Source organism: Spermophilus citellus (genome assembly GCF_964194105.1).
Source record: "Spermophilus citellus genome assembly, chromosome: 18".
NCBI lineage: Eukaryota > Metazoa > Chordata > Mammalia > Rodentia > Sciuridae > Spermophilus > Spermophilus citellus.
In genome coordinates this window covers 12,364,946-12,388,641 of record NC_138200.1, presented here as the reverse complement: position 1 = coordinate 12,388,641, position 23,696 = coordinate 12,364,946, and the positions used below count along the sequence as shown (strand labels likewise).

At 52.7% G+C, this 23,696-nt stretch overlaps 2 protein-coding genes across 2 annotated transcripts in view; one reads left to right on the top strand and one right to left on the bottom strand.

The window, feature by feature from the left end:
* Positions 1-3,613: 3,613 nt before the first annotated feature.
* Positions 3,614-4,864, top strand: CNFN (cornifelin). Its single transcript, XM_081274641.1, has 3 exons — positions 3,614-4,034; positions 4,431-4,567; positions 4,653-4,864. Exons 1-3 carry the CDS (start codon positions 3,926-3,928, stop codon positions 4,740-4,742), a joined length of 336 nt encoding a protein of 111 aa, XP_081130767.1. The 5' UTR covers positions 3,614-3,925; the 3' UTR covers positions 4,743-4,864.
* A 6,195-nt stretch (positions 4,865-11,059) lies between these two features.
* The window catches only part of MEGF8 (multiple EGF like domains 8), a 40,532-nt gene continuing 27,895 nt past the window's right edge, over positions 11,060-23,696 (bottom strand). The window contains exons 34-41 of the mRNA XM_081274303.1: positions 23,377-23,591; positions 19,693-19,900; positions 19,356-19,515; positions 18,736-18,928; positions 18,106-18,276; positions 17,835-17,965; positions 17,270-17,402; positions 11,060-14,032 (exon numbers count right to left, since the gene is read on the bottom strand). Coding sequence (XP_081130429.1) covers positions 12,764-14,032; positions 17,270-17,402; positions 17,835-17,965; positions 18,106-18,276; positions 18,736-18,928; positions 19,356-19,515; positions 19,693-19,900; positions 23,377-23,591 — 2,480 coding nt within the window. The 3' untranslated portion in view covers positions 11,060-12,763. The remainder of the gene's footprint in view (positions 14,033-17,269; positions 17,403-17,834; positions 17,966-18,105; positions 18,277-18,735; positions 18,929-19,355; positions 19,516-19,692; positions 19,901-23,376; positions 23,592-23,696) is intronic.

Sequence of the window (23,696 nt, the reverse complement as noted above, 5' to 3'; positions counted from 1 at the left end):
CCCATGTTGGGCAACCGGGTTCAGACCCAGATGCCTGGATTCTGAAGGCAGAGGGATTAGAAGCCTGGACTTCTATGTGCTGAGAGAGTAGGGGGCTGGGTGCCCCACTCATTCTCAGGGAGGGGATGAGGGGGACTAGGACATAGACTCTCAGGTCCAGAGAAAGGAGAGCTGGGGCCTGGACATCTGGGTTCTGGAAAACAGGGGGCCGTAGTCTTAGATTCCTCTCTTTGAAGGTAGGATTCCAGATTTGGCAAGTAAAAATACAAGAAACCTCACAGCACGGAGGTGTACATCTATAGCACCAGGTAGGCAAAGCTGAGGCAGGAGGAACACTTGAGCCCAGGAGTACTTGAGCAACCTGGGTAACATAGTGAGACGCAAGCCCGGTACTGGGGTGCAAGTCTGTAATCCCAATGATTTGGCAGGCTGAGGCAGGAGGATTGCAAGTTCAAGGCCAACCTCAGCAATTTAGCAAGACTCTGTCTCAAAATAAAACATAAAAAAAGGACTGAGGGGCTGGGGTTGTGGCTTAGTGGTAGAGTGCTTGCCTAGCATGTGTGAGGCACTGGGTTTGATCCTCAACACCACATAAAAATAAATAAATGAAATAAAAATAAAGGTGTTGTGTCCATCTACATCGTGTGTGTGTGTGTGTGTGTTTTGTTTTTTAGAAAAAAAAAGTACTGGGGATACAGTTCAATGGTAAAGCACCCCTGAGTTCAATCTGTAGTACCACAAAACCAACAAAAAGCAATAAAATAAATTTTTAGTATAGTATGTCCCAAATAGTTCATGGAACTTACTAACACTAAAATAAAATATATTCATTGTTTATCTGAAATTTCAATTAAATAGACACCCTGTATCTGACAACCCCATTGAGGGGGACAGAGGCCAGATGCCTAGTGGCTGGGCCATAGCACTCCTCAACTCCCCAGACCTCACCTCTTCCTGCTCCCTGCTCTCCTCACCCCCAAACAGGCCACCTCACAGCTTTCCCAGTCCCAATTTCCTCATCTATGTGACTCGCTCTATCTAATTGGGGCCCCCAGGCTGTATCAGAAGAGGAAACTTGAGAACAACTCAGATTGTCACCTTAGGAGCCTGAAGGTCCTCAGAGATGATGGAGTCACTTGAACCCATAGTCTGGACAGCTAGGGAGACGGGCCCTATGGCTGCCCCCAAGGAGTAGGCTTGCGAAGGGGACAGATGGGGAGAGGTGAGGAGAGACCCTGAAATAGGAGACAGAAACCCCAGGATATGGACACAGAGGCACAAAGCCTGGGAGGAGAGAGACTGGGAGAGGGGGAGACAGACCCAGAGATTCAGAAACAGATTTGCAGAGATGGAGAAAGAGATGAGGAACTGGACACATGGAGACGCAGAGATGGGGATACAGGGATGCAGGAAGCAAGTGGGGAGATGTCCCCCACGCATGCAGGCTCCTGGACCTATGGCTGATGTGCACGGGCAAGGGATTACTGCCCAGATGGAGACAGAGAGAACCAGCCATCTGGGAGGTGCTGAGAGGCTTGGACCCTGGTGTGTTGGGCGTGGGGGAAAGCTGTGATCCCAGACCAGCGGGTTATCCATCTGCCATCACCCCATGTCCATACCTAGTGGAGTGACGGATACTACCTTCTCTATAGGTGACACCCCAATTTTCTGGTGCCTCCTACATTTTTGGGGGGTGACGCCCATGTTAGCAACCCCACCCAGCTCTAACACCGCTTCCCTCACTGAGTCATGTCAACCCCGTCGGTCCTGTTGAGGGGAGACTTTGGCAACGTGAGCATCTATCCCCCAGCTTCACCCCTGGAGCCCCGCAGTTTGAAACCCCAGGACCCTACCTACTCAGGAATGTGCAGCCTAGCTTAACAAGACTCCAGCCCCCTCCCTCAGATCCAGGGGTCCAGGCCCCAGCCCTCTTCCCTTAGACTCAGGGTTCCAGGCTCTCCTCAGCCCCATCTTCTGCCCTATGAGGACCCCGATGAGTCCAGGGGTCACATGTACATCCTTCAGTTTCTTTCACAGTTTGCAGCCTCCTCTCTTCCCAGTTCGGAGTAGAGGTGAGTGGACCCCTGACCTTGGTCCCTACATGGATCATTCCTCAAAATACACTCACCCACCTGCCCCTGCCCTGTCTCCTGGCCTTGAATGAGAGAACCATGTCTCCCAGGAAGATGGCAGGGTGAAGTCACCAAGCATGATGAGAGTCTTAAAGGAGAACCCCACTCCAGACTCTCTCCTGCATCACCCCACCTTTCTCTTTCCCCTGCCCCTTGTCGGGCTCCCCTTCACCTGCCCCTCCCTGTAGCCCTCCACTTCTGCACCTCTCTTCTCCAAATCCTAACTTCCTTTTTTGTTATTTTTCTCCAGATCTGTGGGCCTCTTTGTCTCTCACTGTCTTTCTGTGTCCTCCTGTCTCTCTCCTTCCCTCCCATCTTGCCACTCTCCTGCCTGTCCCTGTCTCCCTGCTCTTTTGGCCTCTGAGCTGTCCCAGCTGTGCCCCTGGTCCCTCCCTGTCTCTCCGGCTCTATCTCTTACCACTCCTGTTTCCATCTCCATCCGTGACACCCCCCCCACACACACACACACTTGCAGAGGTGAGGTGGAAGGGAAGTGGGGGGGTGGGGAATGCAGAGGGAAGGCGGGAAATCCCTGTGAGGGGAAGAGGGTCAGCCAGACCGGCTTGGCTCCCTGGGCACCTCTGTCAGAGCCCCGCCCAGGGCTGCGTGGCTGGGCCCATATAAGCAGCTCTTGGCCTTAGACAGAGAATTCAGTGCCTGTGTCACCCTCACCTGTCTCCATCTCCACTCCGTCGCAGGTAGGAGCACCCTTCCCTTCCCAAGGCCCTTGGTTCTGAGGCTGGCACCTCTGTCCTTCTCAATGCTCCCTGAGTCAGCCTTCTCAATCTGAGCAGGGCTGGTTTGAGTTTGATAATCCAAGGGCCCAGTATTATTTTAATCCATTTGGCCTGGGCCATCACATGTGGGGCATTTCTCTTTACCTCTCTGAGCCTCAGTGTTCCCTCTGTGAAATGGGCTTGCAGAGGAATCGAGGTGCTGGACCTCTGTGGGTACCTGGCTGTGATCTCCTTCTCCCCTTGTCTCTGCCTTTACCTTTGTCTCTCTTGGTCTCTCTCTTTATCTCTGCCTCTACTATGAGGAGGGTCCTCTGGGGTCTGTCGGGCAGCTGTAAAGAGATGGGCGAGTCTCTCGCCCTCACCCTATCCATCCCCGGTTCCATGTCTCTCCCAGCTGGCAGGCTGACTTGGCCTCTTTCTCCCCAGTTCCCCTTCCCCTAAAAGCCTTGCCCCCAGTGCCCCAGTCCCTTGCCCTCCCCTCCCCAGTATCCCGCAACCCTTGGACAGACTCCGCAGCTGTTGCCACAGCCACCTCCGACGTCTACAGCTCCACATCCTCAGGGCCAGCAAAATGCAGTTCGAGATGCACGACAACGTGAAAGGCAAAGGTGGGATCGCTAGATGGACCAGCAACCCTCCCAGTACCTGGAACCTGGCCGTCTCCCTCCCCTGGGCACCCTGGCTTTGAAGACAAATGGCACCTGCTTCCATCCCAGAGGTCCCTGAAATGCTGGAACCTAGCACCCCTGGCCCAGACGTGGAGGAGGAGGCTACATGTTCAGGCCCTGCCCAGATGTGGTGCCCATCTTTCCTCAGACCAGCAGGAACCCCCTACCCTCAGCTCAACCAGATGTGCAGGAGGCAGCGGCAACAGGGACAGACTGGGATGTTGACGCATAGATGTGGCAGAAAAGAACTGGGAGGAGCAATGGTGTCCCTTCAGTGGGCGGCCTGGTGGCCCTGCCCAGACTGCCCGGCAGAGGGAAGGGTGGCAGGGGCGCTGGTCTCAGGAGGCTCTAAGGTACCTGCTGATCTTCTTCTCCCACCTCTGCAGCCATGTCCTACCCGGTGACCAGTCAGCCCCAGTGCGCCAGCAGCTGCTATCAGACCCAGCTCAGTGACTGGCACACGGGTCTCACGGACTGTTGCAATGACATGCCCGTCTGTAAGTGCCCTGGGAAGGAGGGAGGGGAGGGAAGCTCACATGTACGCCACTTTGCCTCTCCGACGTCCATCTTACTAATTCCACTCCACCTCCCTTCTTCGGGCTCTGAGTTCCACTCTAACCCTTGCCCCCTCTTGGGACCCCCAACACGCCTAGGATCCCAACCTCACAATCTTACAACCCTCAACCTCCCCCCTCAGCCACCACCCTGGACCCTCAACTTTCCCAGTTGTGACCCCGCTCCCTCTTCAAACGCTCTCTGTCACTAAACCACCTCCTTCGACCCTAATTCCCCCTGGGACCTCTTTTCCCCATTCCCTCCGGGACCCTCACCCGGGGCGCAGCGGGCCGGAGGCGCCCGTCGGCTCCGCCCCTGACGGCCCTCGCCCCGCCCAGGTTTGTGTGGCACTTTCGCCCCGCTGTGCCTCGCCTGCCGCATCTCCGACGACTTCGGCGAGTGCTGCTGCGCTCCGTACTTGCCCGGCGGCCTGCACTCCCTCCGCACAGGCATGCGCGAGCGCTACCGCATCCAGGTGCGCGCCGGGCGGGAGCCGGGGGCTGGGGACTGGCACCGTGGGACCCCAGGCAGCGCTCTGACCTCTCTCTTTCACCCCCCAGGGTTCCGTCGGGCACGATTGGGCGGCCCTCACTTTCTGTCTGCCCTGCGCCCTCTGCCAGATGGCGCGGGAACTGAAGATTCGAGAGTAAAGACGTCCCCCTTCTTCCTCCTCCTAGTCCACCACTCACGCCTCCGATCCTTCCCGGGAGAGCCTGCCCCGCAGTCCGTCTCACCGCCAAAAATACACCCACAATAAAAACCTGAAAACCAACTCCGCCTACATCCTTTTTTTTTTTCTCCCTAGGAAGGAATCTGGGTGGAGAGGGAGGTTTGGTGAAGGAGGTGGGGACATGACAGAAGCCTAGGTGCGCACGGAGTTTGGTGGAGTCTGGCGTCTGATGGGACAGGCTGTGTATATGGCTTTTGTGAGTCTTACCTCTCTGAGGCCAAGTGTTCTTACTAACACAGCAAAACCACAAACCCCTTAACAGCACATTGTGAAGCTCTGTCCACATCCTGAAAGTAAGCAAAACTAGAAAGGCAGTCTCAACGGAGTCCAAACAGTAAAGTTAAAAAAAAAAAAAAAAAAATCTAAGCCTTCCCCTAAATTCAGTCAATACGTGTGGACTTTTGGCTTCATGCTTCTACTAACAGGTTTGGGGAACTTCTATCTCCAAAACAAAGAACTGCGAAGCTTAAGGCTCTATGGAACTGAAAGGCATCCTAAGGATTTTCTAGTTCAATGAATACTCCCCCACCTCTCCACTCCCCCCTCTTTTTTTTTTTTTTTTTGTACTGGAGATTGAACCCAGGGGCACTTTGCCACTGAGCTCTTTATTTTGAGACAAGTTTTCTCTAAGTTGCTGAGGGCCTTGCTAAATTGCTGAAGCCTGGAACTGGTGATTCTCCTGCCTCAGTCTCCCTTGTTGCTGGGATTACAATGGTGCGCCACTGCACCTGGCTTAATCAATCCTCTTTTCCCTCTTCTCTCTCTCTCTCTCTCTCTCTCTCTCTCTCTCTCTCTCTCTCTCTCTCTCTCTTTCTTTCCCTTTACTGTGGTACTGAGGATTGAACCCAGGGCTTTATACATGCTATGAAAGTGGGCGGCCACTGTGCTACATCCTCAGACCAAGCTAATTTTGTGTGTGTGTGTGTGGGGGGGGTGTTGCTGGGGATCGGGCCCAGGGTCTTGTGCATTGGAGGCAAGCACTCTACCAACTGAGCTATATCCCCAGCCCCTAATTTTTTAAAATTAAAGACATTTCTAGTAATGTGTCTATCTCTCTCTCTCTCCCCATATTTCCTCAATTTTAGAATGATCCTAAGAACATAAGAAACTTGCTTTCAATGGTCCCAAACAGAGAGAGTTCAGGGAAATAAAATTTGGATACAAAAAGTGATTAGGAGGGCTGGGTTTGTGGCTCAGTGATACAGTACTTGCTCCTCACATGTGAGGCACTGGTTCAGTCCTCAGCACCACATAAAAATAAATAAACAAAATATTTTTAAACAGTGATTGGGATTCTTTTTTGTCTATACTTCACAAATATATTTTTATGTCACTTCTAATTTTCAGACTCCCTCGGCTACATCCTTTTTTTTTTTCTCCCTAGGAAGGAATCTGGGTGGAGAGGGAGGTTTGGTGAAGGAGGTGGGGACATGACAGCACCTGATAGCACCTAGAACAGAAATTGGGAATTCAGGGGCTGGGGATGTGGCTCAAGCGGTAGCGTGCTCGTCTGGCGTGTGTGCGGCCCGGGTTCGATCCTCAGCACCACATACAAACAACGATGTTGTGTCTACCAATAACTAAAAAATAAATATTAAAAAAAATCTCTCTCTCTCTCTAAAAAAAAAAAGAAATTGGGAATTCAATGGAATCGATGTGTACTTTGATTAAGTACACTTTGTCTCGTCCATCTTTAGCAATACCCCTCCCTAATGGCTGAAGTTGGGGACACAATTTGATGGTATGCTCAATTTTCCATTTTCCTAATTCAGCCCAGCCCAGGGGCCAAGCTGCCCTCCCAAGTCTCCAATAAGACTAGTTTCCTGCCGAGGAATGCCCTATGGCCTTTCGTATCAAGAACAGAGCTAGTCTGGAATAAAGGAGCCTCTGGGAGCTGGATTTGACTTCTGCAAGGACATGAGTTGTTGGGGCCTCAGGCTACTCAGGAAGCACTTCCCAGAGCACTCGTTTTCACATTGTGTTTGAGTGTATATGGCAGGACTGTGCAAAGAAAGTTAACTCCTCTGTTGGTTGACCCCAAATCTGCAGGTCTAGAACTTATGGCAAATTCAGGGAAAGACAAAGCTGCCCAACAGAACAGATCAGGGGTATAGACTATTCTGGCTTCTACTTATGTCTCTGAGCTCAGAGTCAGAGGGAGAGGGATGGCACTTTTCCAAGGAGTTTTAACCAGCTCACCCAGCAAACCCTCTCAAGGAGCACCTAGTGCCTTGAAATTTCAGTGCTCTGGTTCTTGCCCTCCTCAATCAACCCTCTTTATGAAGCTAAGCATTAAGGGAGAGAACTCTCTCTCTCCCTTAGCATGCCCAACTCCATATTTAACTTCACTAGACCCTTGTCTTTCAATAGCCAGACCCTTGTCTGACAAGTCAGACCCTTCTTTTGTCAGACCCTTGTCTGACAATAGTCAGGTGACGTGTGTTTTTGCTTTATTTTATTTTATTTAAACGCAGGGCTGCCCCACTGAGCCACACCTCCAGACCTATTTATTCATTCATTCATTCATTTAAAGACAGAGTTTTGCTGAGTTGATGAGGCTGGCCTCAAACTTGTGATTCTCCTGTCTCAACCTCCAAGTAGCTGGGCTAACACATGTGTGCCTGCAGTATGCTTTCTTTCATTTCCTACAGTGATCAGCAACAGAGCCTCTGGCCTGTCCACTGAATTATGTGTTGGAAATTGCATGTAAGTCCACTGTTTTTGTTGAGATCTATAGAATTGAAAAATGTCTTATAACTTGACTATTAAGACCATATGTGGCAAGATATGGTGGCATATGCCTGTAATCCCAGTGACTCAGGAGGCTGAAGCAGGAGGATCGCAAGCTTGAGGCAGCCTCAGCAACTTAGTGAGACCCTAGGCAACTTAGTGAGGCCATCTCAAAATAAAATTAAAAAGGGCTGCAGATGTGGCTCAGCAGTAAAGTGCTCCTGAGTTCAGTGTCCAATACAGAAAGAAAGAAAGAAAGAAAGAAAGAAAGAAAGAAAGAAAGACCAGCTGAGCATCTTTTTGGCCTCAAACTCCCACCTGTCAAAAGGCACCCACCAGACTATAATCGACCATCTCCTATATGAATAAACCACTCCTAAATCAGCTTCCAGCAAGATGGTCCTTTAGGATAACAGACTGCTGGTCCGCCATCTTGTGATCATCATTGGAATAAAGGCCTTTCTCTCCCACCACCTTGCCACTCAACTAATGGCTCCACTGTGCAGCAAGTAGACCCATTTTTGCTCAGTAACATTTTCTGCAAAAGCAACTAGTAGGTCAGAGTATGTTCAGGACTCAAGATGGGACAGACTTGGCATCTGATCTCAACTCTTACTACTTACTACTTACTAGCTGTGTTATTTTGGTGAATTCATAAACCTTTCTGAGCTTGTTTTGTCCTCTGAGTATATCAATCCCTAATATGCCAAAATGCTACTATAAGGACAAGGGATAGAACAGAAAGAAAGGCCAAAGTGTGACTTCAATTAATCATTGTTGTTAATATTACTATTATGTGTATATGGTAGACTATTCCCACATTAACATATTGTCACTCTTATTTAATGTTATTCCCCCCCCAATCTGCATATGTAACCATCAAGTGATATCTTCACTTAGAATATCTAAGAGCTGCCTCAAATTTAACATATTCCAACCTAACTTCTGGCCCACCCCACCCCTCCACCTCCCACATTCTCCCCAATCTTAGGAAATAGCAAGCTCTGTGGTGGCTACTGGGTCCCTGTCCCTTTCCTCCAGTGCCGAGCTGTCAACAGATTCTGTTGGCTCTACTTTCAGAATATACCCCAAATCTCACTCCTACCCACTGTGCTGCCCCCATCTTGTTCCATCCACTCTCCTTTTCAGGCTGAAAATATCAGGCTGTATCCCCTTTATTTCTTCTGCTCTAACCATGTGGGTCTGTTCTTCTCTAAATGCGAGGTAGGCATACTCCTATCTTGGGGGCTTTGCTCTGGATCTTCCCTCAGATGCTGTCTGGCTCACCCCCACTGCTGCTCGCATCATCTTATAGAGAGGACTTTTCTTCCCAACTTGGCTTAAATTGCAAGTATTAACCTCCCTTTACTGCCTTTTCAGGCCATGTTTCAAGATATGACATTCCCCTTTACTTATTATCAGGTACCTCATTGGTTTATCAGCTCTAGAAAGGTAGGGACCTCGTTCATTGCTGTGTCCCCAGAACCCAGAATAGTGTGGGGCCCAGTGTAGGTGATCCCAGGTGGATGGCATAGGCTTAAAAAAGATGATTTTGTGTGGAGCAATGGAGTTAGTTTGTATCAGAATCCAATTTGCCTCTTAATTTGCCCGGAGTTTTTAAAGAGACTTAGCTCTCAAATCCACAAAATAGGAGAATAAGTTTTTCAGTGGTGATGTTGGGAAAACTGAAACACTCATGCCAAGCACCCTGCACAGTGCCTGGAGGGTTATAGACCCTTGGTAGAATGTTCCCCCTTTCCCTAAGTCTCCAGGATGTTATGTTGGCAGCCACAAGTGGGTTAGAATCCAGGCCTCTGACCTCCCATTCCCAGGTGTTCACCCACCACAAGCCTCTTGCATTCAAGTGCGTCCAGAGAGAAGTGAGAGCTGAGAGGTCAACCTGAAGGGTATATATGCATGCGCTACAGGGCAAGTACACAGGGGCATACACATGTCAGTGACAGATGACAAAGGAAGACTGGCTCTGAGTCACAGAGAAAAGGGCCAGTCATAGAGCATATGCTCTATTTAGGAAGGCTAAGTTACAGGGTGACTACTAGGAAGGTTCCCTACCTAAAGGGTCCAAGCATAATGCGGAGATCTGAAGAACTTTCGCTCCTTTCTAGGCAGGATATACTCTCCTGTGATTCGGGGTTTCTTGTCTCCAAGCAGCATGGCTCACTGCTAACCCTCAGCTCCCAGGCTGGTCAATTCGGCTTGCTTTATCCCCAAACAGAAATCCCAATTTGTACACCCTGGCTCTAGGGCCTGCTTCGTGCTAGGAAGCTGTCAGCTACAGCGACCTGTGCTAAGGGAAGGGCTCCTTTCCCAGGAGGTAGGACAGCATGCAGGGCAGGCACTGGGCAGGGTTCAAATGGCAGCTGCCACTCACTGGACATCCAAGTGAAGTCTATGATCCTTTCTCATCTGCAAAATGAGGATTACAGCCAGGCGTGGTGGCACACGCCTGTAATCTCAGTAGCTCGGTAGGCTGAAGCAAGAGAATAGTGAGTTCAAAGCCAGTCTCAGCAAAAGCAAGGTGCTAAGCAACTCAGTGAGTCCCTGTCTCTAAATAAAATACAAAATAGGGCTGGGGATGTGGCTCAGTGGTTGAGTGCTCTGAGTTCAATCCCCAGTACCCACCCCTCAAAATGGGATCACATGACTCCTACCTCACTCGGTTCTTGGGGAAAATCAAATGAGGCCACAGCAGTAACATGCCAAGTCAACTCACCAGCACATGACACTCAATACACGCCAAGTTCATAGTCTATACATCTTGGAGGCACTGTGGTCAGAGTAATCCCTGAAAATCCCCTAAATTGCCCACAAAGTCTGCAAATACCATATTATCCATGGGCCACTGGATTCAGGCACTCCCCAAGCCTAACATATTGCCAAGTTCTCACCTGCACACCTGAAGCAGCCAGCTTTGTGCTCAGAGCCAGGTTGGGCAGAAAGGGATCATTTGAGCACTCCCAGCAGGTGCCCAGGCAGTACAGGTCTTTGGAAGATAGAGGTCTTTAGCTCCCTGCCCTCAGTCCGAGCTCTTGCTTGTCCAAGGGTTTGGGACCCTCCTGTGATGCTTTCAGTTTTGAACTTGAGATACTTAACTAGAGAAAGATCATGTTGCTAGGGCCTCATTTCAGTCTCCATGCTGCCTGGTTTGAACTCTTCTTACATTAGGGCCCAGAATAAAACCTGGGACGAAGGCAGTCTGTTTTCCCTTCTGAGCCAAACTTTCTTCTTATGGCAAGCACCTAGGGCAAGGTCCCTGCTCCTGGTCAAAGAACTTCCTGTCCCAGCTGCCCTTGGTTCATTCCTTCTGGGAAGCAAGAGTTCCGCCATATCCGCCTCCCACCACCACCACCTACAAGCGACACAGGAAACAAGTCCAGGTCACAGGGCTTGGAGGTGCACCACAATATGGGCACTTATCCAACTGACCCAGTGCAGGGCTGACATCCATGCCTCCCTCCCCTGCACGAAGATCACACTGGGACACTGGGTCGTCCCCCACACTCTTTATTTGTTGATTCAGTAGCTCCCCTCCTCTTCAGATGAGGTGGTCCCTGCTGCCTCTGACATGCACGTAACATGGGGGGGGGGTCTCTCAGACTGCAGACCCCACAGCAAGGGGATGTGGTCCCAGTCACACAAGGACCAAAACAGCAAACAGGGGTTGCAGTCTTGGGGGAGAGTCCCAAGTTCAGGAAGATGGTTAGAAATGGCCTTCAAGGGGTAGAGGAGCTCAGAAGTCCAAGGCGGGGCTCAGGTAAGGGTGGCTCCTGAGGAGTGCTCCAAAGTTGTCAAGGCAACACTGTCTGGAAGAGCTGCAGGGCAATCACTCCACCAAGTCCCTCTCCAACCTTGGTACCCCTGCCTTCACCAACACCCACGCCCATCTGGGGGGGCATCTCAGGCAGGGGTCGTCCCTTCTGAGGCTCCCTTCCACTGGCCCATCTTTCTGGTTTCACCAGGTGACCCTGGTCCCAGGTCAGGTAATGTTACCACTCAGCTTTGTCCCTCCAGCCCAAGGGGGTAGGAACTGCTTCCTGCTCTTGTTCACTGCTGGGCCACCTCATGGTCCCACCTGTTCTCAGCCGCTGCTCTCAGCAGCACCACCAGTTCCCACTACTCGATTCCTTCTGCTGAAACACTCTTGCTGGTTTCTGTATGCCCACCTGGACCTGACCGAAGTTGATGTCAAATGCATCTCACATCAAAACTTGGGCTTGTGTGTGGTACTGGGGAGTGAGCCCAGAGCCCTGTGGTTAGAAAAGTGCTGCCACTGGGCTATATCTTCATCCCTGAATCCTGGACCCTTTATCTTCTCCACAAGCCCCATTTTCCCCATCTTAACAAAGGAACCCACTCTCCTCCTGTGGTTCAGGCTAGAGTTAGGGTCACCCAGAACGTGCTCCCTTCCTACCCTGACCTCCACACCACTGCAACCTTTCTACACTTATCTTACACTTGGCCCTGACTCTCCCCACCAATGCCACCACCCTGATCCACTCACCGCCATCCCTTCTCCCCCTGCTCGAATCCATTCTCCACACCTCAGCTAAACAACTGCTTCAACAGTCATGGATCCTGTCACCACCCCCAAACCCTCCAACAGCTTTCCGTTACCCTGAGAATAAAACCAAAAACCTACCTGGGACCAGAACATCCAACCTGTCCTTAATTTCATCTCTTCACACTTGATCTGGGTCATAATGGCCAGTTTTCTAGGCCTTCCAATAAAACAAGCTGATCCCCACCTCCTGGCCTTTTTTATTTTTGCCTCTGTCTGGAAGATGTTTCCTGAAGCTCTTCCCATGGCCACATCCTGTGCTCCTCAGTCTAGCTTCTCTGAATACACAGTCGACTACACCAGTCCCACACTGCCACAGCCTGCTGAGACCTCACAGCACTGGTCCCTCTCTGGAACCACCCTGCTGTGTGTGTGTGTGTGTGTGATTGTCTCCCTTCACTAGAACCCAGATAAGGTCAAGGAATCCTCTCATTTCCTGCTTTGCTCTGTGCCTACAGCAGTGCCTGGCACAAAGTAGGTACTCAATAAATAGTTGCTGAATGCAGAACAAAGGAGACCCTGGGGGGAGGGGAGGGAACCAGTGGTCTCTCAGGAGACAGTGTCCAAGGGTTCCCAGTCCAGGGTGGTCCCATCAAGTGACTCGGTTGCTGTGGCTGAGGACCCTTGGTAAGTCAGAGGGACATGCTGGTGAGGTTGTCCTGGCTCAACAGTCCCTTCCGGCCTGCGCCAGCTCCATGCCCACTGCCCCCAGCACCCCCACCACCTCCACAGTACTCATGCAGCCTATGCCGCAGCGTGACAAGGGCTGACCCTAGGCAGGCACCATTGGGCGCGTGGGGCCCACCAGGCAGCTGGAGTAGCAGTGTGGCCACACCAGCCATGCCATCTTCTGTGGGCTCCAGGGTGATAGGTCCAGCTCGCAGGCCAGCGGTGGTGGAAGGGATGGCTGGTGGGCAGCAGCCTCCTCCCATGGGTCCCCAGGGGCCACCAGTCCCTGTCAGCAACAGGGGTGCCAGGAAGGGCTCAGAGCGGCGAAAGGCAGGTGGAGGGAGCCCAGGTGGCTTCCAGGCAGGGGCTGGGGCAGTAGGATCTGGTGGGAAGCAGACTGTGACTTTGGCAAAGGGGCGGCTGGCCATCTTGGTCATCTCCTGCAAGTGCCGGCGCTGCTCCTGTCGCTGGTCCAGGGCCTGCTTGGCTTTCCAGAGGAGCACACAAAGTGACAGGAAGAGGAAGAAGCAGGAGAAGAACACAGAGAAGAAGACAAACAGATCGATGTGGGCCTGGTCCTGCCGGAAGAAGAGCAGGCCTTGCGAGTCAGCTGAGCCATTGGTGCCTGGCCCACTTGGGTCTCCCACACCCAGCAACAGCAGGTAGAAGCGGCTCGACTTGAGAGCATGGTGTTCATGTGGGTAGGTGATGACTAGCCGGTCCCGCACACTGCGCACCACCAATACTGCCGATGGCTCCGTCACTGTCACATATGTAATCAGGCCCCGTGGCCACACCTCCCGAACCCGTGGCTCTGCCGGGGGGCCCGACCCACTCCCAACCCCTGGTCCACCTGCCTCTCCAGCCCCCCGCAGCCCGCCATCAGCAGGAGGCGGGGGTGGGGGTGGAGGTGGTGGGGGCTGGATATGCACGGTGTGGACGCCGGTGTCAGGGGCCACACGGACCACAAAGGTGTCATAAGAGGTGGAGACGTAGAGGTCCACAGCACCAAAGGTCACATCCAGCGTCAGGCGAATGTCCACGTTGGTGAACTTGGGCTGCACGCCAAAGAGTACAGTGCGCCCAGGGCCCAGGGCCCGGCGCTTGGGTTCATGGAAACAGTTGGTCTGGGAGGTGGGGTCCAGGCAGCACTCCTGCTCCACCGAGATGAGACGGTAGCACTGCTGGCCCCCCAGAGGGCTCCCGTGGAAAGACTCCCGGCATTTGGCGCACTGTGGGAAGGACACAGGGGAAGGTGGGCATCAGGACTGAGCATGGTACAGGGCTGGCCCCCAAGCAGGACAGAAACTTTGCACCTGTTGTCAGCAGCCACAGCCTTAAGTCCCCACCAGTGCCCCACCACTGTCATGTGAAACTCTAGAATGTTCCAGCCACAGTGCGAACACGGCTAGAACCTGACCCTCCAGCACTGCTGTCCCTGGTGTCACCCGCAGAGGCTCCAGCACTCTGAGGCTCAGAGGTGCAGAGCTGTGTGGGAGTCTAACTCCTCGCTGGCTGTGTCCTCTAGACCAGTGCCCTAACCTCTCTGAGCTTGAGTCTTCCTCTATATGTAGACAGGAACCAGCGCTCGCTCAGGAGACTTCTTTTTATTTCCCTTCAGTGTGAGGATTGAGCCCAGGGGTGCTCTACCACTGAGCCGCATCCTTAGCTCTTTTTATCCTGATTTTTGAGACAGGGTCTCACAAGTTGCCCAGACTGGCCTTGGACTTGCAATCCTGCCTTGGCCTCCCAAATCTCTGGGATTATAGGCATGTGCCACCACACCCAGCTCAGGGGACTTCTGATATCGTACACACAGCACCTGGCACAGGGTTGTCCATCTTAACTGCCCACATAGGTGCTTCTGGACTGTTAAGTACATTTCAACCATAGGATCTTTGCACAGGCTGATCCTCTGTCTAGATGGCTTATTCCCATATGTCTACTCGTGTGACACACTCACATTGGCCACAAGTGCCACTATCTACCATTTCTTCCTCATTCACTGTATCTACCATTTCTACTACCTAACAAGCCCTACCCCAGCTTCTGCCTAGTTTTTCTCCTTCCCACTCACTACTGTGTACACACAATGTGTGACTTACTCATCTGGTAACTCCTGACTTCTCTGTGAGAATGTAAACTCTGTAAGGACAGAACCTTTTGCTTGTGCTGTTCTCCACTGGGTCCCCAGTGCCTCCCACAGTGCTTGGTATATAGTAGGTGCTCAATAAATACTTGTTGACTGGATGAATGATCACTATTATGATTATTCAGCTTTGTGGAAACCATTCAAGTCCGTCCAGGCTCCAAATACTATCATCTGCCTGAGCTGGGGCAGAACGCTGAATGTCTCTGAGCCTATTTTCCTCTTAAGTCTGTACTTCACCAAGGCCCCTGCACAGCCTTGACAAGCCTTCCACCTCTGAGCTGTTGCCACTGTCTCTGCAGCACAGGGCCTAGCTCAGCAGCAGGCACTCGCCACATATTACTACCGCTGATTATTAGAACTGAAAAAACCTGCCACTTCAGAGCAGGCAATGGAGCTGCTACAGCAGGAGGTCTGGACTAATCTCTGGGACTATCGAGTAAAGGGCAAAGAGCCTTCTGGTCGGACACCAAGAAAGCAAAAATTCTGGTCCAGGATGGAAATGCTGGAGGTTTAAGGCTTGGAAACAGGCGCCTTGGGTGGAGTTGTAACTCTGCAGATTGGGTGTTTCTGTAGGTGGGAGGAAGAGATTGAGGTGAGCAAGAGATTTCTCTTCCCTGGAGAAAGAAGGTGGGTGGTGGAGCTGTGCTCCAAAGAGGGGGCATGAGTTGTCCTCCTTGGGGGAGGTAAGCCTGTGGCCTGGCAGCCAGGTGCTCCAGGAGCCTCCTCTGCAGAAGAAAAGGGAAATGGACTCAAGGGGGTTTGGGTCTGGGATTAGAATGGCTAGGAGATCCTGTGTTAGCCCCAGCCCACTGGGTGGGAGCAGCCACATGGGGAAAACCTGCCTGTGAAAGAGGCCAACACTGAGCAAAGCAGAGTCCAGACACAAGGAGACTCCTGAGGCCACTGTGTGAAACGTGAACGTGGCCATTCCTGAAGGCAGACCCCAGACCTCAATTTTTTTAATCTTCTTTCTCAAAACAACCCTCACCCAGCAAAATTCAAAGGACCCTCTACCCCACCCCATCTGTCATTAACTCAGTAATCTGTAGACTGAACACAGCCAAGACCCACTTCTGTCTTTTACCAAATCTCAGCTTATACACTATCTGGAAGGGGACATTTTAGGAGAACACCATTGACAAGGCCAATGCTTTCTAACCACGAGTTCCATGAGCCCAAGTTTTACATTTGATTATTGATAAGGAAAAAAAAAAACACCTCAAAATGTGGTTAAATCAGTAACAGTAAACCTTGTAAACTCCCCATCGGGAGCTTTTACTTAATCCCAGGACACCCTCAGGGGGAATACAATGTCAAAGAAAACTAAATTTTGCCAACCTGTTGACCATTCTAAGTGAAGAAGCATTCCACAAGCACATATCCAAGGGCTACATGCCAGGTCCCTGCCTGAGAAATCATGAGGGAAGAGTGTTTCAAAACTGATTTCCAAATATTACTATAACAAATGTACAAAGTGCAATAGGAAGTGGCAAAACAAGAAATTTGGGGGAAATCTGGAATAATCGGGAAGAGTTTCACAGAGACAATGTTTATGCTGCATCTCAAAGTGGGAGTTGCCAAAAAGACAAGATGGGAGAGGGTGCGTTCTTTTTTTTGCAGGGGAGGGAGGGTGGTACCAGGGATTGGGGTCCTATTTTGCATTTTATTTAGAGACAGGGTCTTACTGAGTTGCTCGCAGCCTCGCTTTTGCTGAGGCTGGTTTTGAACTCGCGATCCTTCTGCCCCAGCCTCGAGAGCTGCTGGGATTACAGACGTGCGCCACCACAGCCAGCGAGAGAGAGGGTACATTCTGAGCAGTGGCAACGAGGCAAAGCAAGGAGCCATGAAAGGGCCTGGACTGTTCATGAAAACAGGGAAAGCACGGTGAGGTCAGAGAGTAGGATGTCTACTGGGGAACAAGGAACATGAGGTTCAGAAGTGCCCAGGACGCCACGAACTTCGCATTCTCCCCTGTGGGCAGTGGTAGGCCCAGACATCAGTTTTGAGATTCAATACATTTTCTTTTTTCCTTAAAGTACCATGAGATGGGTTTTCCATCACCTGCAACCTCTGAATTAGGACTATATAATGGAGATAGTCTCTTGCACCAGTCTGGGAAATCCCAGAGGCCTGTCTGGGTCCTCAGATCACTGCCCAGGGCCTGAAACTGACTCAGAAACAATTTATTAAGCTGATCTTGATCCAAAGACCACAGGTTCAGAACCATGTGTCAGTTCTGCCCAGGACTGGTACCTCATCCCACCTCTGATCCTTTGCAGATATGGACTTGGCCCATAACTTGCCTCTCCAGCCTCACCTGGTACTTGTAGCAGTCTCGGCGATCACTGGGGGAGCTGCCCTGGCACGTGCCAGTCTCTGTGTTATTCTGGCAGGGGCAGCCCGTCCCATCCTGCTCGTTACAGGTGTCTGCGTGGCCATTGCACTGGCATCTGAGGATGGAGAAGAGAATGGGGGTTATGGAGCTCCCATGACCTCTGAGGTTCACAGAGGTCAAGCCAAGGCTGCAGAGTCATTAAATGGCAGTCAGGGTTGGAACCTAGGTTGGACTGATTCCAGTTCCCTGAACATTGGAAGGAAGACATGGAATAGGAAGGTCATTTGGAGACCTTTCCCCTCAGCAACCCCCTCTCCTTGCTCCCCCATCTTGTCTCCATCTGGGCTGCTCTGCAGCTCTGGCTTCTAAGGGAGGGGGCCCCTGAACTCTGAACTCCTCAGAACTCAGCTCATTTTCCCAACCCTGCCCTGGCCTGGAGCCCCCTGGTGACTTTATCTTCTTCTGGCTGAGAGCAGAAGACTGGAGGCTGGGGGGTCCATAATGATTCCTAGGGAGAAAGGCAAGGCCCCAACCCCCTTCCTCTCACTTGGTGCATTTGCCATCCAGGAGGAAGTAGCCGTGGAGGCAGCTCTCGCATTTGTCCCCATAGCTGTTATTCTGGCAGTTCACACACACAGCTTCGTCTTCACTAGGACCCTCTGTCACCCAGTTTTCAATCTGGAAAAGGACAGGGTGATTACAAATGGAGCAGCCCCCTCCTCCCTGGGAGCCAGGTGTCCAGGCTCCATCCCCCTCTTCCTCTAGGACCCTGGAGTCCAGGCCACCTGCTCCCACATCCCTCAGACCCAGACTCTCACCTCCTCTGGATCCAGGGAGTACTTTTCTGGCTCCCTCCTGGCCATTTCAAGCTCCTTCCTGGAGACGCAGACGTGGCTATTACCACGACAGAAGGCATGGCAGGGTCGGCAGGTGCCGCCCCCCACGGCTGAGCCCACGAACAGCGGGAGGCACTGCTCACAGTGGCTGCCCTGGAAACCCAGGATAGAGTGAGCGGTCAGAAGGGCTGCAGAATCACAGGGCGGGGGACACGCAGCCTTGGCATTTGGTATGTATGGTCCCAGCCTGTCCGCCACTCTGCCCCTGCCTTCACGGGCTCACTTCCAGCCCTGTGTCCTGAGCACCACATGCTCACCCTCCCTGACCCAGTCTCCCCACTGTCCACAACAACAGTGTCCCCAAAGTTTTCTCACATCTCCCTGGGACAGGACTCTGCCACTGCTTCCCCATGAGTGGCTTATCAGGGCTCCGAGTGAGACTCAAAATGCCTAAGCACAAGGGCTGGGGTGTAGCTCAGTGGCAGGGTGATTGCCTAGCATGCAGGTGGCCCTGGGTTCTAGCCCCAGCATTGGGGCGGGTGGGGAGCCTGAGCACAGGCTAAAAGCAAGCAAGGGCCTGGGTCCCAAGGTCAGGTGGCCACGGGTGCCCACCTTGGTGTGGTTGCGGCAGAGCAGGCAGTGGTCGCGGGCCCCCACGCCCGCGCACTCACTGTGGCGGTTGCAGCGACACTCTGTGGAACAGTTGCGGCCAACAAAGCCGAAGTGGCAGCGGCAGTGGTCAGGTTCCACGCACGAGCCATTCACACAACCCTGGGCGCACACGGGGCGGCACAGGCCTGTCACACTGCAGGGGTCAGGGCAAAGGTCAGGGCAGGTGGCCCTGGCGGGGGGGCCTGTCTCCTAACACCATGGCCTGGCCCCTCCAAGCTGGCCTATCTTCTTTCCACCTGATTGCTCAGCCCCCGTCTATTCCACCACTTGCCCTCTGGGGTCCACCCACCACTTCCTCCAGGAGCTAGCCCACAATCCTCCCTCTTCTTGGGCCCCTGTGACATTCATCCATCCCTGGTCTCCCTCACCATCCTGTCCCACCCCAGCCAAGCTCACCACTCTCCTCCTCCCTAGATCAATACCCACCTCCCGCCTCCGGCTGCTCATCCTTCCTGTCTGGCTAAGCTCTGGACTTCATCCCTCACTGCTCTCACGGGGTCTCCCCGCAGTCTGGCCAGCCCATTCCTCCTACCCACATCCCACGGGGCCTACAGCCTCACTTGTCCATGGTGTAGCCCGTCTTGCAGCTGCACTCGTAGCCATGGGGCTGGTCATGGCAATTCTGGGTCTCATTGCAGTCATGGTGCCCATTTGCACACTCGTCCTCAGGGGGGCAGGACAGGAAGGCCCAGGATGCCGCAGGATGCCCACATGTCAGCCCTGGCCCCAGGAATACAAGGCTTAGCCTGGGGAACCTCTACACCACCCGCCCCCAGCCACCCAGGTCACTGTCCCTGCTTCCTCTGAGCTCCATCTCTGAGATGAACCCCAGTGTCCCCATGTTCTCTGCCCCAGACCTGAACCGGCCTTCTTGCCTGGCTCCCATACCCTTCTTACCGTCACGGGGGCCGCTGAGTCCACCCTCCATGCAGCGGCCACCCCCATCCTGGCCCCCCCAGGCACACCAGCCACAATGAGGGCGCCGCAGACACAGGGCACACTGGGTTGCCTGCGCACAGCCCAGGGAGCAGCTCTCAGGGCCCCGGAGCAGCCGCCCGCAGCCTCCAGCCATACATCTCAGAGGCAGGTAGGAAGGGCTCAGACACTGTTCAGTAAGGAGACATGGGGATGGGGAGAGAGAGGCAGAGAAAGAAAGTCAAACACTGTGGCACTCTCCCAGGACAGCACCTCCCTGGCCACAGTCACCCCAGGACACTAGCTGGGCTATCACGTGTTCTCACTCAAGCCTTTGTAACTAGACATCAGGACTGAAAGTGGGGCCAGGAGGTCAGAGGAAGTGGGAGATCATGTAGACTTGGGCTGGGGGAACATTTGGGGCCGGAGGATGTCTGGATGAGCAGAAAACACACAAATGAACAGGACACAGAAGACAGTAGCCAGAGAGATGGAGATGAGACCTCATATCCGAAAGACAGGAGAGGCAGAGGGAGAGGCAGTTTTCCAGGCTCCATCCCCAGCCCCTCATGAGGGCATCGTGGACTTTATACCCCATGTCCTAAAGGTACCACTGTCTTGGGGTAGCAAGTTCCTCTTCCCTACCCAGCTCAGGTGCTTCTGTTCCTGGTAGCTCTGAAGCCAACCACCCAGGATCAAGACAGAAGAGGGTCAGAAGCAGGGCCGTGAGCCACAGTTGCTTAGAACAAATGTGGTCCTGGCTGCAAGGCAAAAAGGTCCTCCCCTCCCAGCTGGGAGGCCCGAGTCCTGGATGAGGAGCCTGGCAGCGATTCAGAAGCCTTCACTTTGTGGGGGGACCCAGACCGTGTGCACAGGGAGGTTTAGACCCTTGGGAACTTCCTGGGTTTACACACTTTTTATTTACTGCACAGACCCTAAGTGAAGTAGACGAGGGAAGACATTTATCCTGGCTGGCTGCTGCTTGAAAGCACTTAAGAAAAAGCAAAGCAGCCTTGCAATCCTGAAATTGAAAACCCAGCTGCCGTGGTCAGAGCTCTGAGGGCACTGAGGGTTGGGCCTGCCAGGAGCCGCGTCTTGCGGAACTGCCAGAGGCAGACTCTGCCAAGGAGTCTAATACTGCCATGCCTAAGGCATGTAATAAATCCTGCGTGTTCTTTTTCTTGTTAAAAAAAAAAAAATCTCAAAAATATTCTCTACCAGGCTGGGCTTCCAGATCTAAATTTAGTGCGTGCACTGGCAGATGGTGGGGCAATCCAGGAGCAGGCAATGAGAGTCCTCGGTCCTGAAAAGCACTTCAGAACTTCCCGCTGTGACCTTCCTAGCAGCGAACAATAAGGCCCAACAACCTACCCTGCATTTCCTGTGTTCCTAGAAAAAATAGGTGAACAGTAAGTTCCAGAGACAATCCCAGCTTGCCTGTTGACATACACCATGGACTAGCAAAGTGTCCGAGCAAGGTGCTCGATAATGAAGTTATTGAGGGGAGGGAGGGAGGGAGGAGGGAAGGAGCCAGGCCAGGGAGGCGAGCACTCAGCTGCCTGCCACGGGTGAGGTTAAAGCCATTACAGAGAACAATGCAAATAGTTCGAATCTGGCAGTCTCTGAACAAATCATAACAGGTTTAGAGCCCACAGCTATTGACCTATGTGGGGATATTTGACCTATGTGGGGGATGTTCTTTAAAGATCTGAGCCAACATCTTAAAGCTAGGAGATTTCATAGAAATCATATCAGACAAAAGTCCCCTTGTGTTCACACACAGCATCAACCTTGTGCTGCCTGGCTCGTGGACAGGCTGTCCCTCCGATTCACAGGCCCCACACATCCTCCTGCCTCCTGCCTGGAGTTTCCTCATCTCCTGAGCTGCCTGGGCTCTTCAGGCATCCAAGCCTAGCGGGTGTGGAGGAACTGGGAGGGGCTGGGGGAGCTGTGTGAGACAGCAGATGCTCGGGTGTCGCCTTCTGGTCCCAAAAATCCCCACAAAGACAAATTATAGAAATCTCAAGAATATTTGGGGAGACCTTGTACTGCCAGGACCTCAGGTTTGAAGGCAAAGGGCCTCTGTTTGCAGCAGACCAACACCAGAGGGTCCTCTGACCCTCTGCCACACTGATAGTCCTCTGAGGAACCCTCACGGGTATCCTCTGGGAGTATCTGACATGGAGGTAAAGAATCCTCCTAGTGGGTGGAACTCAGGACAGCAGATCAGTCCTCCCACCAGTGCTCATTACACCAGCAGCAGTAACTGGCTATGACTCCTTACTGGATGGCAGATACTGTTCTGTGCTCTAAGTAAATTTTCCTACTTAACTGATATGACCTCCTTATGGGACAGGCTGTTGATAATGATTCCCATTACTCACTGAGGTTTAAGAGAGGACAAGTCACTCAAGCAAAGTCAAACAGCTGGAAAGTGACAAGGTTGGATTTAAACCCAGGCCCAGCTGAGCTTGGACCCTGAGCTTGGAACCTTAGCCCGTGATCAAATGAGCCAAGATGCCACTTGCAGGCATCTAGCCGTAGATGCCTGAGGTCCTACACACCCTGACCTCCTGGGCTGGAACAGGTTGGATATTATTGTCAGTTTCTTTCTGTAATCACCTCTCAAAATGGAAGTTCTAATGGTAAGTGTCCCATTTTCCCTGCACTGCTGTCCAAGGTGAGAGGGTGGTGGCTGAGGTGATCACCAGCTCATGGGCTGTGGCCAGCGAGGAGGCAGGACTCTATTGGGTCTTGCACAATCAAGGTGTGAATGAGGAACAGATGTTGGGGGGAATCAGAGACTCATTTCCTACTAGAGATGATGGTGGAAGGTGAATCTGTCTTGTCCCCCACTGGGGTGGAGTAGGAGGCAAACACCTTTGTACCTGGGACAGCTAAATCACACTTGGTGAAGGCATCTTTGGAATGAACTTTCTGAAAGCTGAGAGGATGTGCTGGGCAATCAAGGGACAGGCTTTCCTGGACACATGGTGCTTGCTTTGCCCACACCAATCACCCCTCCAACAGACTAGCCCTCACCTGCCCTGCCCCATTGGAACCACATGCTCCCGGCCCTCCCCAGCCATGTCTCAGTGGACCACAGCTGGACACCTATCTCACAAGCTGGGTCACAGTTTCCCCTTGAAAATGTGAGCAAACTCATCATGAGAGGGCCCTGTGAGAAAAGCATATAGACTGAGGCCCTGTTTGTTGATGATGAAGCTGAAGGAAATCGAAGGACACAGATGTATGGAGAATCACTGAGACCACAGGCAGTGTGGCCAAAGAGCCAGAGAGCAGCAACACTCCTTGTTCTACTGAACACCCCACCTCCTTATTACGAAATCAGCTGGGGGCAGCATTTCTTGCAACCAGAAGCTCCCAATGTAGACAGATGGAGCAGGAAAGCAGAAAAGGGAGGTTGAGGGGGCATGAAACGACAGTTATGGAAAGAAAGCGGAGAGGAGACCATGAATGAGCAATGGATAGACACAGGGGCTGGGGAGTCCGGGAAGGAGGCACAGAAGACAGCAGGGAATGTGCAAGAGGAAAGGAGCTGGTGTGAGGAGGAAGAAGGCATGGCGGGCTGCAGCCAGGGAGATGGAAGGAGGAGGACAGGGGAGAAAGAAAGCCCACTGAGGGCAAAGAGGCAAGGGGCAGTACCTGTTGGAGGCTGCTGCTCCAGACACAGTGCTGCCAGCCCCCGTCGGCACCCTTGGAGTCCAGGCACGAGGTACAGTTGGGCAGGAGGTGACAGGGGGTAGGGCAGGGCAGTGGGGGTGATGATTCCACGGGCATTGGAGACACATTGAGCAGAGAGTGGCTGAAGCATGTCCAGTCGTAGGTGGGCTGCACTGAGAGGATGCGGCGTGTCTCCCCTGGGTAGAGGACACAGATTAGAACTCAGTCTGGCCCCCAGCCCTCCTCCCTCAGGGCCAGGGGTCCAGGCCCAGGTCTCCTCCCTCAGACCCAGGAGTACAGGC